A 14,675-nucleotide genomic window follows, 5' to 3' on the forward strand; every position below is an offset into this window, starting at 1 on the left:
GGTTGATCAGTTGGCAGAGAAAATTACATCTGCCAGATAATTTGAATTAAAAAGTCATACTTCTAAGAACTATTATTTTCATACAAAATGGCTGCTTTTCTTATTGCAAACAAGGTTAACCTTATTCACCGCCACTATGTCTGCTTTTAGAACAAAAATAAAGTCTATACGTCTCTCGTGAAAGTTCCATTTACTTCCATATTTAAAAGTGTAGCTAATGTAAATGACATTGTATGAACTGTAGACCTTATCTGGCCTTCAAAAGCTCTTCCCCTAGCCTGTGGTGTGGCTGTATGGTGACGGACCTATATGCCACTTACTTGGTGGTTAGGAGAAAGTCTGAGGCCTTGTTGGGCTGTAATTACCTCCTCAGTCTTATGTTGCATATAGCTCTATCAGTTGATAAATACTGCATTTAGAGCAGAGGGAGGGAAATCACCTTGTTTGCAAACAGTACTAATTGTTGGAGTTTTGTGATGAATAGAGAGGTTCTTCCTCTCCCCATGCTCCTCACATGAGAGGACCAGCATAGGCAAGTGATATGGGAGCGCAATAGAACACAACAATGCCTGTAAGGCCATTCATGCTATGAGCGTGGAATGGTTTGGGGAGGTGAGTGGGCCATGTCTCCTCTATGAATGGCAAGCGTGCTGCTCTGTTCTTTAAAAAAACACACTGCCACTCCCGAGTTGTAGCATTCTGGTTCACAGGGAAAAAATAGGCTAAACTATATGGTAAATCAGCATATAAAGTTTCTTGAAATAACAAAGGGATAGTTTCTTTGACACCAATTTGGGGTCTGGGTTTATAGAATCTGATCACTTGCAACTTAAAGAGTTATCAGATGCTTGTTTTGGAGCCAGGCCTGCACCTTAACTTCTCCCCTCTGCTATGAAGTTCTCAAGTCATTCATTTGTTTCTATTTTTTTCATTGCCATGTAGTAGTCCTAACACACTTCTGGTTTTCTTTGGCTTTCCCCTTCTAAGATAATGAGTTAATGGCCATGGCATAATTCCTTACTTGTATAAGAGGAACTAAGAAATATCAGAAAGTGGTAATACTGTTCCAAAAGAGGTTGCAAAATACCTTGCAGTGTGTAAAAGCTAAAGCAGATGTAGTTGGGTATTTTATTGTTGGCTAAATTGTAACTAAGCATAATTATTACTAGGGTGTGTTCTTATTACAGTGTTGGGTGGTATGAGATTTAAAACCTATGTTGCAGTGTTAATACAATCCCTTCTCAAAATCTACATCAATTTCTAGGCTCCCTCCCACTTCTGGAAAAATGGGGTCTGGATCATGTATTTATGATTGTGCTTTGATCATGAGACCAACAAACTTGCATAGTGCATGTAGAAGAAGAAAAGTTGATTCTGTTCTATATCTTTGACTATTGTATAAACAATTTAAAGGGTTTCAGATGTATGTTGGACTAGGCATATATATTTTGTAATTGGAAGCATCCCTTTAGAGGCTTGACTTGCTAAGTGAGCTGTAAATTCTGCTTTCCAAATTGGATTTAATTACTTCTATTGTAAAGTCACAAGACAATACCTAAGCTTACTTTGTTAGAATATTTGCAATTGTTGATCGGTTAAACTGAATTGCTGCCGGTCATGTGATCGGATCAGTTGTTCTATGGAGCAGAAAGTTTTGGTATTTGTGGTCTGTGATAGGCCACAAGAAACTGAGGTGCCTAAAAGTTCAAATATATATTATTCTAAGTCCATGCTTTGATGAGTCAGATTGGTTGACTTCCATTGATGGTTTATAGATATTTAGAGAGAATTATGTTTTTCACCAAAAAAGAGAAAAGTTAAAGTGGGCAAATGAGTTTTCTTTCTGGTATAAACTGGGACTACTGGACCAAAGACAACTTGAATGATTTATTTATTACATTTATATACTGCCCCATAGCTGATTTGTGATCTACTAGTGAAATTAGTTCACTGTTATGCTAGTTTCTATTTATACACTTCTGTTTGTACATTTTGTGGACAAGCTTCTTGTTGTGGTCTGAAGAACTAGATGGTAGTTTACAGCCAACATTGAAGTATCTCCAATAACAATATTGGCTTTATTTTATAGATCAGGAGAATTGGAGGAAAAGAAACCTAGGAAAAATTGAGGAAAAGACAAGCATGAACTTAGTTCATCTATTCCCCTGACTTGGTTAAAGACAACAAAGCTGCTCCATCATTCCCAAAATCACTAACCAAATCCAAATCTAAAAATGTATGCATATACATTTAGGAGTAAGTTCCATCGAACATTATAAGACTTCCAACTACACTTGCATAGTTCATGGCTGCATAACTCCTATAGAGCACACGCAGTATGAATCACAGCTTAAAAAACCCATCTATTCCTCTCCCTTGGCTTTCTCAAAGGTATTCCTCTCCCCTCCCAAGCCTATGACTCCACTTCCTAAAGGGTGATACAGGTTTCCCAGTTGACTACTGGGCTGGAAAAATCTCAAGCTCCTAAAGTTCTGTGTTGTACTCTAGATCAGTGGTACCCAATTGGTGGTCCGCGGACCCCAGGGGGTCCACATAACCCACCCAGGGGGGTCTGTGGCACCATTCACATATTCACCATTCATTTCCGGAGTCCACTGATGACGAATTCCTACCAGAAGTAAAATATAAATCACTGAGCACCTTCATGATTTAGTGACTAGCTTCAGAGTTTACTTTCCCTAATCCTGAAAACTCATGGATAAGGAACCCTTTTGAATGTGGTGACGTACAACTAACAACTCTATCTGCGGAAGAGCGAGATGCACTTGTTGACGTGACTTGTGATGGTTCATCGAAATCATTCTTCAAAGAATATAGACTGGACCAATTCTGGGTGAAGGTTTTTCCTGATTATAAGAAGTTAGGTGAAAAAGCTTTGAAACATCTAGTTCCCTTTTGTTCCACATATCTTTGTGAACAAACGTTTTCAGCATTTTGATTTATGAAGAACAAGCATAGAAATCAGCTCGATGTTGATCCAGATTTGAGATTATAAATAGGAAATATTGAACCTGATGTGGAAGGGATTGTTCAGGACAAAAAGTAGCTGCTAGACATGTCATAATTTGTTCATTTGTAAACTAGACGTTAGTAAAATTAAATTCGTCTTTATATTCTTAACTAAATCATTGTCATTTTTGCATGGTAATAGCACAGATTTTATGGTCTGTTTTTTAGTATACCTAAAATCTTTGGCTTATTAGGGGCTACCCCTTATTTTTTCCAAAAAATTGCTTCGCACAGGTAACTACCATAGAGATAACATTTTTTTCAAAAGTAGGGGGTCCATGGCTTGGCATTTGAAAAACAAGGGGTCCGCCATACTTAGCTAATTGGGAACCACTGGTCTAGATGTTTCTGAAGCGTTTCAAGCCCTGAAAATTGAAGGATGATGATCCGTATTTTATGAAGTAGCTCAAAAGCTAGTAGGTATATAGGTACCCATTTGGATTATCTTATTCCCCTAGTAGGCTTAAGCTATCAGTTTCACATGTGTTTAGCAAATGCTTACATTTTGGATATTTTTATTTTATTTATTTTATTACACATTTATACTGCCCAACAGCCTGAACTCTCTGGGCAGTTTACAACTAAAACGATAAAATCCAGATTAAAACTTTAAAATCACATAAAACTAGAATACATTATAGACCAGGGAACGCTTGCTTAAAAAGATACGTTTTTAGGAGGCGTTTAAAAGTTACTACATTTTCCGCCTCCCGAACCTTCTATCTACCATAGAAACATGGAGTTAAAACTTGCTAGCTGCGGTTGTTAATGTTTATATTGCTGTGTATCAAATTATGATGCATCATGATCCAAGAAGCACTCTTCTTTGCTGTTCATATTTGGTGGGGGTTCCTCGTGTTTTTGGCATCTTGAGAATTCTGTCTTGATTCAGCAGCCGAAAGGTATTTACCAGCTACTCAGTGTGCTCGGGGAGAATGGCTTAGAGCAGGGGTGAGCAATCTATAGAGTTGGACTGCCATTGGCTGTGCTGGCTGGGGCTGGTGGGAGTTGTAATTCAAAACATCTAGAGGGCGCCAGGTTGCCTACCCCTGATCTAGAGAATCTAGAAAATATCCAGTGGGGAGGAATGCTGGTTCCCTTGCTGGAATGCCAGTGCGGTAAAATATTCTTTGTTTGACCATCCCAGTCTTCTGTCGTAGGTAGTTTGGGAGTGTCTTTTTCCAAATGAGTTGCTCCAAACTTCCTAGTTGTGAGAGAGCTTGCCCTGGTTCCTTATTTTTCAAGAAATTAGACAGTGATGTAGTGCTTGGAGCAGGAATGGCTTCCCCAAATAGCCTGCCAGATCATTTAATGTGTTAACTTTTGGTTTTCTGTATATCTATTGTGATGTAGTGGTTCAGTGCTCGATTTGGACCACGGTAGCCTGGATTCAATTCCTTCTTGGTGTCGAAGCTCACTGGGTGGTCTTGGGACAGTCACTCTCAGCCTAATCTACCTCATGGTGTTGCTGTGAGGATAAAATAGACCCCCACCCTGCTCCCAGTCCACAGTGTCCTGAGCTCCAGGGAAGAAGGGTAGAATGTAAATGTGAGAAAACACTTTTCTCAATCTGAACATGGTGGACGAACAAGTTAAAAAGCACTGGTCCCCAAAATTCAAAAACTTGAAAGGTCCCTACTTCTTTCTTCCCTTCACTGTGAGAATGTCCCAATTGCTCCATTGAAAAGCATTGTGTTTAATATAGTCTGGGAAGTTGCATCTGTGTTGGCTTTTCTGCACATGTAAGTTATCACTTGATGTGGTTATGAAGAGCATATGTGAATTTAGTATGTGTCCAAGTCAGCAGGGGTGGAGTGACTTAGACTTGGTGTCAGGTGAAGCTTCTGTAATCCTTGTTACACTCAGGGAATCTGAAACGCTTTTCTGTTGTTTTTGTATGTTGTTATTCTTGTAGATGGTATCCTGTCCTTTCCTCACTGCTAGAGAGCTTTCTTTACTCTTTCCCCCAGAAAACTGGATACACATCACTCTTCCATGTTGGTAGTAGCTGTAGGGAAAGAGCAATCTGTATGATCATCTCTGGAGAATGGATTGGAGAGTACAGGTGGTCGGGAATTCAGTGGCCGGGATGAGGTCAGGGCTCCTGCAGGGGGCCACAGTAAAGCCCTTGGTGGCCCACGGATTGTGCACCGCTGCTCAATTGGAACCTTTCACCTTCATTTCAGTAGTTCGTGTCAGGGTGGATTTGATTTAACTCAATTTGATTTAAATCATGATTTAAATCATACTCAAAGAGTTGATTTAATCATGTGACTCTCCTCCCCCCCAAAAAGTGCACTCTATTCATTGAATTTTTTGAAACTTAGCACTTAAGAGGTAAGGGGTTGATTCTGTGTACATATATTTGCAAAGGAACAATGGGATTGTGATCTCTGCAGACACAAATTCACAGTTTTGAGAATTGTAAAACGAAGCATCTGTTCTTTGATATGAAACGGGTCCATCGAGTAGCCTTTACCCGGCTTCGATTCGAGCTGATTGACACAGTGATGTTACAGGGTAGATTCCAAGGTATTCCATCGAAAGATAGACTATGTATATGTGGCATCCCTGAAATAGAAGATTTAGTCCACTATTTTCTTGAACGTTGTTTGTATTCAAAATGTAGAGAACACTATGTTTTTAATACGCATGAGAGACTGGACAGTGAAGGGTAAATTGTCCTTTCTCTTACGTGGTTCTACCTATTTTGTGACCCAGAGGGTTGCTCTCTTCGCTCTTAAAGCAGCCAGCATAAGGAAAAAAGAATTAGAAAAAATGGATTAATTAATAGTTTTTATCAAATGTTGTAATATACAAGGGGTCTTATTACCTGTCAGTTATATATAATATATCATATACGAACTGTATATTGTTTTAAAATTTTAAATCATAAATTTTAAGTTATGTCTGTTTGTTCTTAATGATTACTGATTTTTTGAAATGGTCGGAAGACTTATTCAACAAAGGCATTCATTCATAATATCTTCTAGATAGAAAAATTGGAAGAGCATGACATTGTGAATGGATTAATGGAATTCATTTACCAAAAAATTTAAACATTGCATGAATATACAGCTTCATGCTCCATAATTAAAAACTAATCCTTATTTCATAATGAATAACCTTTGGGCTATAATGTATCTTAAATAGAAAACTATCTTTAGATAGATTTTTCCTCAAAAAGCATTTTATTGAAAAAAAATCCAATTTAAATTTAAAAAGTCCAATTTTTTGGATTTTTTTTTTAAAAAAACCCATTGATTTTTAACCACCCTGGTTAGTGTGGCTTTGCTGCTTGAATCTTTTCAGCCCATTCATTTTCAGTTGAATTAACTGGATAGAACCTATCACAGCTTGCATGATTAGCTGAAGAACTGAACTGGGGTGGAGTTCAAGCCATTGCTCAGCAAGCTGTTATTTCCCCCTCTTCTCTCAGCCTGCCTCATCGTACTTCTGTAGAGAAGGGAGATTCAGGGCCCTCCTTATTCATCTCTCTCTTTTCCTTATTGCCAGAGCATTTTCAGGAGCAATCGTGTACAATCTTGGTATAGTGGCCTTTTGTCTGATAAAACCAAAATCTAGAATCAGCAGTGGCTGCTGAATGGATAGAGACTTTGTGTCCCAGAACAGGAAGATCATATTCTTTAAAATTCTGCCCTTCCCCTTTTTTAAAGTGGGAGAGAACAAATCCCCTAGAGATCTTTTACTTATGAAAATAAAATCACTTCCTTTTACTGAAAGGTAAACAGTATTGTTACTTTGTCTGAAATTTGCCTAGTTTCGGGTGGTAGGTTTAACAATCTCTGAGCAAAGCTTCAGTTGTGGCAAACGTTTCAGAAAATGGATTGTTTTGGATCATTTTGCCCCTTTACCATTGAATGAAAATGACCAGTGTGTGAATTAGGATCCCCCCCTTTTTTTTTCTTTATGCTGCCATGTACTGGGTGATCCATAATTGTTATAAATGTTTTCTGCAGTCCACTAGAATGGGATTGCCTGTTGAATGGATGAATAGAGCTCTTTTCACAGATTGGGTTCCACGCATTCTAGCTTGACATATTAGTCTGCTAAAACCTGTAGTCATGATGGTGAAGATGGAGGGTTGGGGTCACTTGTGCCGGATCTCATACTGAGCTTTGAGTGCCTCTAAAGAGATGTGCAAAGTCAGGGACAATCGTCTTCCCCCCTTCCCAAGCTGAGGAGGAGGGAGGTTGGGGGATTGTCATGCTTGTGAAAGAGGTAGTGGTGAAAGGTGCTTGTTGTGAGTAAATTTGTATTTTTATTATAGTCTGGGGTGTGGAGGAAATAGCGATGGTATTGTAAAGTGGAGTTGATACTTTGCAGTTAACTAAAATGTCCTTGAGACTGATTAATGCATTCTTATTTTGAATGAAGATACCAGATCTAGATATCTATTTCAGTTAGTCGCAGGGAACCTGTGTTGCTAGACTACAACTCCCCACATTCCTGGGATACTGTCTGGAACTAATGGGAGTTGGAGTTCAACATCTGGAGGGTCTTCAGCTATATCCATTGGAGCCCAGTAATTGTGGTTTTCCTTTATCTTGGACTTCTTGTAAGGTTAACAACGAAAATATGGATAACTCAGAGGTCGGCAATGGACTGTCCATGGGTGCACTGCCGCCCACCAAGGCCCCCTTCCAATTCTTCCTCTTATGCCCCATGCACACCTTCATTACTTTACCGTGATTCCTCCCCATTGCCTACTTCAACGTTTCCGTGCTGAAACCCTAAGGAGGAAGCAGGAAGTCAGCAGATCAGATCCTGATTTGCCGACTTCTGGCTTCCTTCTTAAGGCTCCAGTGGTGCCTAAGTGTGGAAAGTGAGGTGGAGTTGCTGTTTGGGGCTAAGGAAGGTGAGGGGAGCAGGGAAAGTGAGGGTCTAGGCAATGGAGGAGGGGCAAGGAAAATGGGAATCCCAAGAGTAAATGCCCATGGGTCAAAATGACAAATGCATCTGTGGGTCTGGAAAACATTACAAAGGTTCCTGCAGGACTGGAAAGGTTGCCTGCAAATGGGAGAAATGTATGAGGGGAAAAACATGACCAAGAACCAAAAGAAAGCATGTCAACTAGCCTTTTGGCACCTGAGAATTTTACAGAGATTGTCATCACGTGTGTCTGCAGCCGCTAAGACCAGAAACTTGTTTACAAAATTCTTCTCAAACTGGATTGCATTGAGCTTTGTAAGCAATAAATCTGAAAAAAAAATGCATTGATGTTCATGGGCCTACTCATGAGAAAATAGCAAATGGTGCTGTGACAAAGCTTCATGCTACTCATATACACACATTCAAGACCCTATGGCTTTGGCTCAAAGATGCACTTAAAGCCAATTATCTTGTAACTTTTTTAATAGAGCTTCACAACTTATAAAATGTGTATAAAATAACTTCCCAGCCAGTCTTGTGTGCCTAGTTTTGTAATGCAAAAGTACAAATTGGAAGTCTGTTTCCACCTAGTGATTTTGCTGATGTTTGTAAGATCCAGATACTATTTTTATTGGTTTCTGTTTGTTAAACAAATTCTAGATATGATAATATTGAAACACACACATAAAAAAAGTGTTCTCTATTAAAATATGATGTTTCTGCTGTCTTCCAACCTAGCTGCTGAGGCTTGAAACTACTGGAAACTAGGAATGTACTGATACTGTTAAACCCATTCTGTCTGTTCTGTGAATTGTCAGGCATCATTCATTCTGTTGTCTGCTCAGTAATAGCATCTGATTTTGTGTGTGTAAGAATTTATTTATTTAATTACATTTTTATACCGCCCCATAGCAGAAGCGCTCTCTGGGTGGTTCACAGAAGATAAAAACAAGTATACAAAATTTTAAACCATCAAGAACATAAACAAATTTCATTTGTTTGCAAGGAATTCCATTAAATTTGCATGTGCATACTTGCCCAATTTGCCACCGAAGTAAAAGAATAACAAAAGCCCAGTCCGCACATCCGTGTAACTTGAAAAAAGCCAGTCTGCTACAAAATCCACAGGTCAGATTCATAGTAATCAGATGTCATTTGAATTTGTTGAGGATTTATCCCGACAAACATTAATTTGGAGCCAGACGAAGTTAATTCCCCTTAGTTCCCACTAAACTCAATGTTGTGTTAATAAGTAACTTTTTACATTGATTTCACTGGGATCTTAAGTGTGACTAGTAGGCTGGATCTGGCCCGTTTTAAGTAAAGCAGGCAGTTTCTATAAATATGCATCTTAATGGTTTAGAACTTGAGATGTCTCCTCACAGGGCAGTCCCAACTAGAGGGAAAAGGGGGCAATTTTCAACTACTTTTGGTGTCCCCCAAAAACCTGCTCCAGAATGTTGAGGGACCCTCCGAACAGTGTGTGTGTGGTGGTGGGGGGCTACAGAAGAAGAGGAAATCAACCCCTTCTCTCTCTACCAATCAAATAGTATGCCCTCTTCCATCTCTGAAAACAATGGTCTGCCCAGGCAGTAACCAGTCATTGCTTCTGGTTGAGCTTATTTTACTTTTTTGAAAGGTGGGTGTGGGGCATGGCAGTTACCTGACAAAATCATTTAATAAAAACGCAATTCTTATGTTGTACATGAGATGTGAGTGTAATTCTAATATATCTTAAAACGATCATGGACATTGTTGTAAAAAAATGTGCAGTGTATTATACATAATTCCCCTGAAATTAAAAATATTAAATATTTAAGGCTACCACAGAATTAGCTTAAGCGTGCATAAGATTGGACTGCATGTCTTTCTGGCTTCAGTTGAGAACAGGTAGGTAGGAACGTGCTTGTGGTACAAACTAGAATGTGGGTTTCATTCTTCAAAGGAAGGAACAGTGCCTTAGCAGGAGGCTTGCCACTTCCATGAACTTCATAGCCTTTCTACAAAATGGCATGGTTATCAGTTTGATACTTAGCAAAAAGAATATTACTGACAGGAGTGTATATTCCCCAAAGTACAGCCATATTCATATAACCGTCCTGTATACAAAGTTTTGGTCACAATGCAAGGATTTAAAATAATACAGCAACAGCAGATTTGTAATAACTGGCAAAAGAGGATCATTTGCCTCTATAATGGGCAACTAATAAACTAGTAATAGCTTTCTGTGCTGAAATGAGCATTTCAAGACATTGTCATCGGGAAGTCTACATATGTGAAAGATTAGGAGTTCTTTTACTCTAATCTAATGGATTTCCTTTTTCCATAGGTTGTAAAGGGCAGCTGAACTATTGCATAAGTTGTTCTACACCTGGGCCATGTCGTCTATATTGCCGTTTACCCCGCCTGTTGTGAAGAGACTGTTAGGGTGGAAGAAGTCTGCTGGAGGTTCAGGAGGCGCTGGTGGGGGCGAGCAGAACGGTCAGGAAGAAAAATGGTGTGAGAAAGCAGTGAAAAGTTTGGTCAAGAAGCTCAAGAAGACAGGGCAACTGGATGAGCTTGAAAAAGCAATCACCACTCAGAACTGCAATACAAAATGTGTTACGATACCAAGGTAAGAATTCTCTAAAACAGAAACTGAATCCAGATCAATGTATCGAACAATTATTTATGTCTTGTCATTAAATAAAAAGTACTTCTACAAGGTTCATAAGGACATGAGTTTCTTTTTATGTTGGTTTACTTGCCATATTGCAACTTGTCTCTGTTTTAATGTATTTTATAAGGGCTATGGGTGTAGCACATTACAATCTGTACAATGAGATTGCTAACTAGTTTTCCTTTTATGTATATTTCAAAGTATCTAATAGCTAGGTCGTGATACCTAGGCTTCTTGTTACCAATATGTATTCCTAGAAAGGCATATTGGCTGACTCTTTCTTTGGTCAACACTTCAATCAACTAATCACGTGTAAATGTTATCCTGGAGTTTTGAACAATAAATTACCTTCAGTTGTATAAACCATGTGTTTACTATAAGAGTTGGTCTTGGTTTATCAATATCCGTTTCAAAATGTCTACTTGTCCTCTGCTTTGGATTTTGAGGATATCTGGGTTTCTTCTTCTAGAGCTGTCAACATAACAAGACAGGGAGGCTGTGTGATGAACTGGGAAATATGACTGGAATAAAACATTAGTTACAGAATTCTTCGTTACAGAATAGTATCAGTCACTGAAGCATCCTCACCCTTTAAGAAAAATGTGTAGTATAGCGTGACCAGAGAACACAAACATAACCGTGCTAGCATAGTTAAAGTTGCTAACTTAGTTAATTAGCAAAGGTAAAGAGGTAATAAAAGATACATAATGGATTTAAAAGCTATCTGTCTGAACATATGCAAAAAACTGAAAAGAGAAGGAAATGTAACAAATGTAAATCCACAAGAAGGCAAGCAAAGAAAGGTGGAAGATCAACACAAGAAAAATACATTTTTTTAAAGTATTAGAAACCGGGAGGTAGTGAGCCCTTTGGGTGATAAATGTGCAAAAGGAGAATTTGGTGGAAGTTTTTTTTATATTAAGATATTTGTATGCTGCAGTGACCCATTACATAAAGTACTCCTGGCAGCATGCAATAAACATGAAAGCAAGTGAAATGCAAACTAACCATAAAACCAAAAGCAGCATAAATATGAGAAGGAACAAAATTCAAAGCAACCCCAAAACTAAAATGCAAAACTGGGAGGCCCAGACTACATGACTTGTCTAAAAGCAAGTAATGGAGGAGAAACTAACTGCTGCTGTAGATGTTGGTGAATCAAAACTGCACCAGAAATTTACATAGGACAAGTCACAGGTTGTTAGCCTTTGCCTGATGTTACTGGATGCTCTCATTTACATGTGTGTGTGAACTTGCATATGTGCACAGGTACCCAATGAACCTAGAAAATACCTTTTGCAGATGTGTGGTGCCCAGGCAGTAGACCATGCACTGTATTTCAACAAAAAGGGTCATTTATTCAATGACAAAAGATTATGGGGAAATAATACTGCTTTATTTTAGTGTCACACTTCCCAGAAGGAAGAGGGCTTAGTTAGTGCACCAACCCACTAGCACTGGACTGGCAGGCCATTCCTAGTAACGCAGGTAGCAAAGACAGAAATGGAGAGTTAAGTTTAGGCGTGGAAAGGGCACTAGGGAAATCGTGAGACAGGGCTTGGGAAGCATAAGCACAACAGGGATTTCTCAGTTTTAATGGCACAGATTGGGTTATATGAGGGGCAGGTTGGATAGGTTTACAGCAATTTCAGGAGAAGGAGGAAGAAATAGTCCAAGCAAGTGTAATTGCCTTGTTTCAGAGTAAGGGAATCCAAAGGAATCCAATGGTGTGATCATTCTGACTGTTTAGATCACTTGGTGAGAGAGGCAAGAGAATTTGGGGCAAGGAAGGGGAGCTGTCTAGGAGTGGTTGTGCTTGACTTGAGACCCTGACACGATCCACCATGAAGCACAGCTCGTTAGAATTCTTAGAGGCCCACAAACTGGTCAGCAGGCCCAAGCTTGTAGTCATGTACTCAGGATGGAAGGCTTGCAGGTGTCTTGGGAAGAAACATTGTGCTCTCAGTGTAATTGGGCTGCGCCACAAATGGAAGGTTGGAAAGCCACAATAGGATATTTAGCAAGATGTGGCGGTAGAGGTAAACAAAGTATACCATGAGGGGTGTCTGCGTGGAGCCTCTAACCTGATGATACCAAAGCTATAGACTAGCCAGTTCAAGGGTATCTTAAGGTAGACAGAACCATCTCTTTGAATAGTTCACACTAAGAAGCTTTTTTTAAAAAAAGTCCCCAGGGACAGAAGTGAGAGTGCAATGGAGAATTCAAAGATTTGAATGTACCTGTGATTGGTCCAAGTGTGTTGAATCCACCTCTGATTTTAAAAAAATAGACTGAGAAAATACTTGAACGGCTAGAACTAGTTCTAATAATAATGATTCGAGTTGCCCCATGCTCATGCAGCTAAAAGCTCACCACTCATGTACAAAAGGGAGGTATCAGCTGCTTTGGTGTAATGTCCTCAAGAATGGAATAGAGAGCTGCCCGTAGACCTCAAAGGAGAAATAAAAGATTTTATGTAGTTGGGATTGGAACACACGTGTCAGGTCCCCCGCACAACCCCCCCCCCCCAATAAAATGGAGGGAGGGGAACAAGAGGACAACAGGGGCTGAATATGCTCAGTGGACACAGAACACTATCTGGGGTAGGTGGGGAATATGGAATATCTTGAACCGTGAACAAGCATTTCACACTGCAACAATTTTGTTGCTTAAGGGGACTGTTCATCTATGTATTTAACATGCAGTATTGAGGAAGAGGCATCATGGTTTCTAAAAGGAAATGTTTCTTCCTTGACTTTAAGTATTTTTAATGGGTGTCAAAGCATGTAGGCAAGATTGATCCATTTATATAGCAATATTGAATGTTTCAAATGCCTTTGAGTCCTAAGGAAATGTTGGTGACCTTTCTGTAAAGGTTAAGAAACAGAGGAGGAACAAGTGGACCGTTCTCACAGTAAGGAGAGGTAGATTTGTTCATGAGCTGTACTGCAATCAGTGTTTAACTGATTCTAAATGGCATGGACTGGATAGCAGAATGACTGGGTGACAAAATGGCAAATGAGATTCTGCATAAATAAAAAATAAACATAACTTACAATGTGTAACATTGTTCTTAAAAAACCCCTCCCCCCTGGAAATTTAAAAAGCAATTCTGGGTGTTCAGATGCTGATAGGAAAACTTTAGAAAATCCCTGGATCCCGGGATGTTTTTTGTATCATGGGCTGATTTATTGCATCTGTCTTTAATATTTGCTCCCTTTTCCTTATTATACAGTATGGTGTGTAGTATCAATGAGTCTATGGCTACTGTTAGCAGTTGCCCTGCCATACAGATGATGTAAGCAAAGCAGGCAAAAGAATTAAAATTATATGGGAAGTGTAATTTTAAAATAATATGTGGGATGAATAATATTGGAGCTTAATAAAATCATAGGTGCGTAAATATGAACTATGCAAAACAGCCTAATTTATGAAATTCCATGTCATAAAGCATTAAAACAAATGTCACCATACTGTGTTCAAGATTAGATACTTAAGGTAGATCTGTTGGCAATGAAAGCCAGAAACAAGGCTTTCTTTTTAAGAGGCAGTTTTGCCCCATGACCCTCCCTAATCAGTTTGGTTGTTCAGAATATAGAAAAGTAAAATAGTAACCCTAACTCTATTTACAAAAGATTAATGTGATCTTGTGGGGGTAGTATGTTCTTGGAATTTATGTGGTCTAAAGAGTCCAGATAATTTAACATATGGGAGTGATCTTCCTTATTTAAAGAAGTCAGCAAAATCTCCAAAAGCCATGCTGTAGAGCAAACTGGATTCATCCTTTGGAACCATGTGTTTGACAGGTGTAGAAATGGCCTTAGATGGAGCCCCCTTTCCATAAACTATAGCTTCATGCTGAAGAACAGTGGGGTTTTTTTATATACATTTGCTGGAAGTTAAGAGGGAAAGATCAGATAAGATTTATCTACAACACAGATTGTGCCAAACTATATTCTGAACTAATTGCTTGATCCTGTCATTAAAGAATCTGATTACAATATCCTTGGTTTCTTATCTGAGCCATCTAATCTGGATTATGTCTGAATATGTTTTCAGGCGTAGCCTGGTCTACGCTCAGTTCTGTATTAAC

At 39.0% G+C, this 14,675-nt stretch overlaps 1 protein-coding gene across 2 annotated transcripts in view; it reads left to right on the forward strand.

The window, feature by feature from the left end:
- SMAD2 (SMAD family member 2) overlaps nucleotides 1-14,675 on the forward strand; it is a 55,452-nt gene that overhangs the window by 7,610 nt on the left and 33,167 nt on the right. For both annotated transcript variants that reach the window (XM_063128264.1, XM_063128265.1), the window contains exon 2: nucleotides 10,253-10,537. In XM_063128264.1, the coding sequence (XP_062984334.1) occupies nucleotides 10,302-10,537 (236 nt within the window). In that variant the 5' untranslated portion in view covers nucleotides 10,253-10,301. The remainder of the gene's footprint in view (nucleotides 1-10,252; nucleotides 10,538-14,675) is intronic.

Source organism: Elgaria multicarinata, chromosome 6 (genome assembly GCF_023053635.1).
Source record: "Elgaria multicarinata webbii isolate HBS135686 ecotype San Diego chromosome 6, rElgMul1.1.pri, whole genome shotgun sequence".
In the NCBI taxonomy this organism is placed as follows: Eukaryota; Metazoa; Chordata; class Lepidosauria; order Squamata; family Anguidae; genus Elgaria; species Elgaria multicarinata.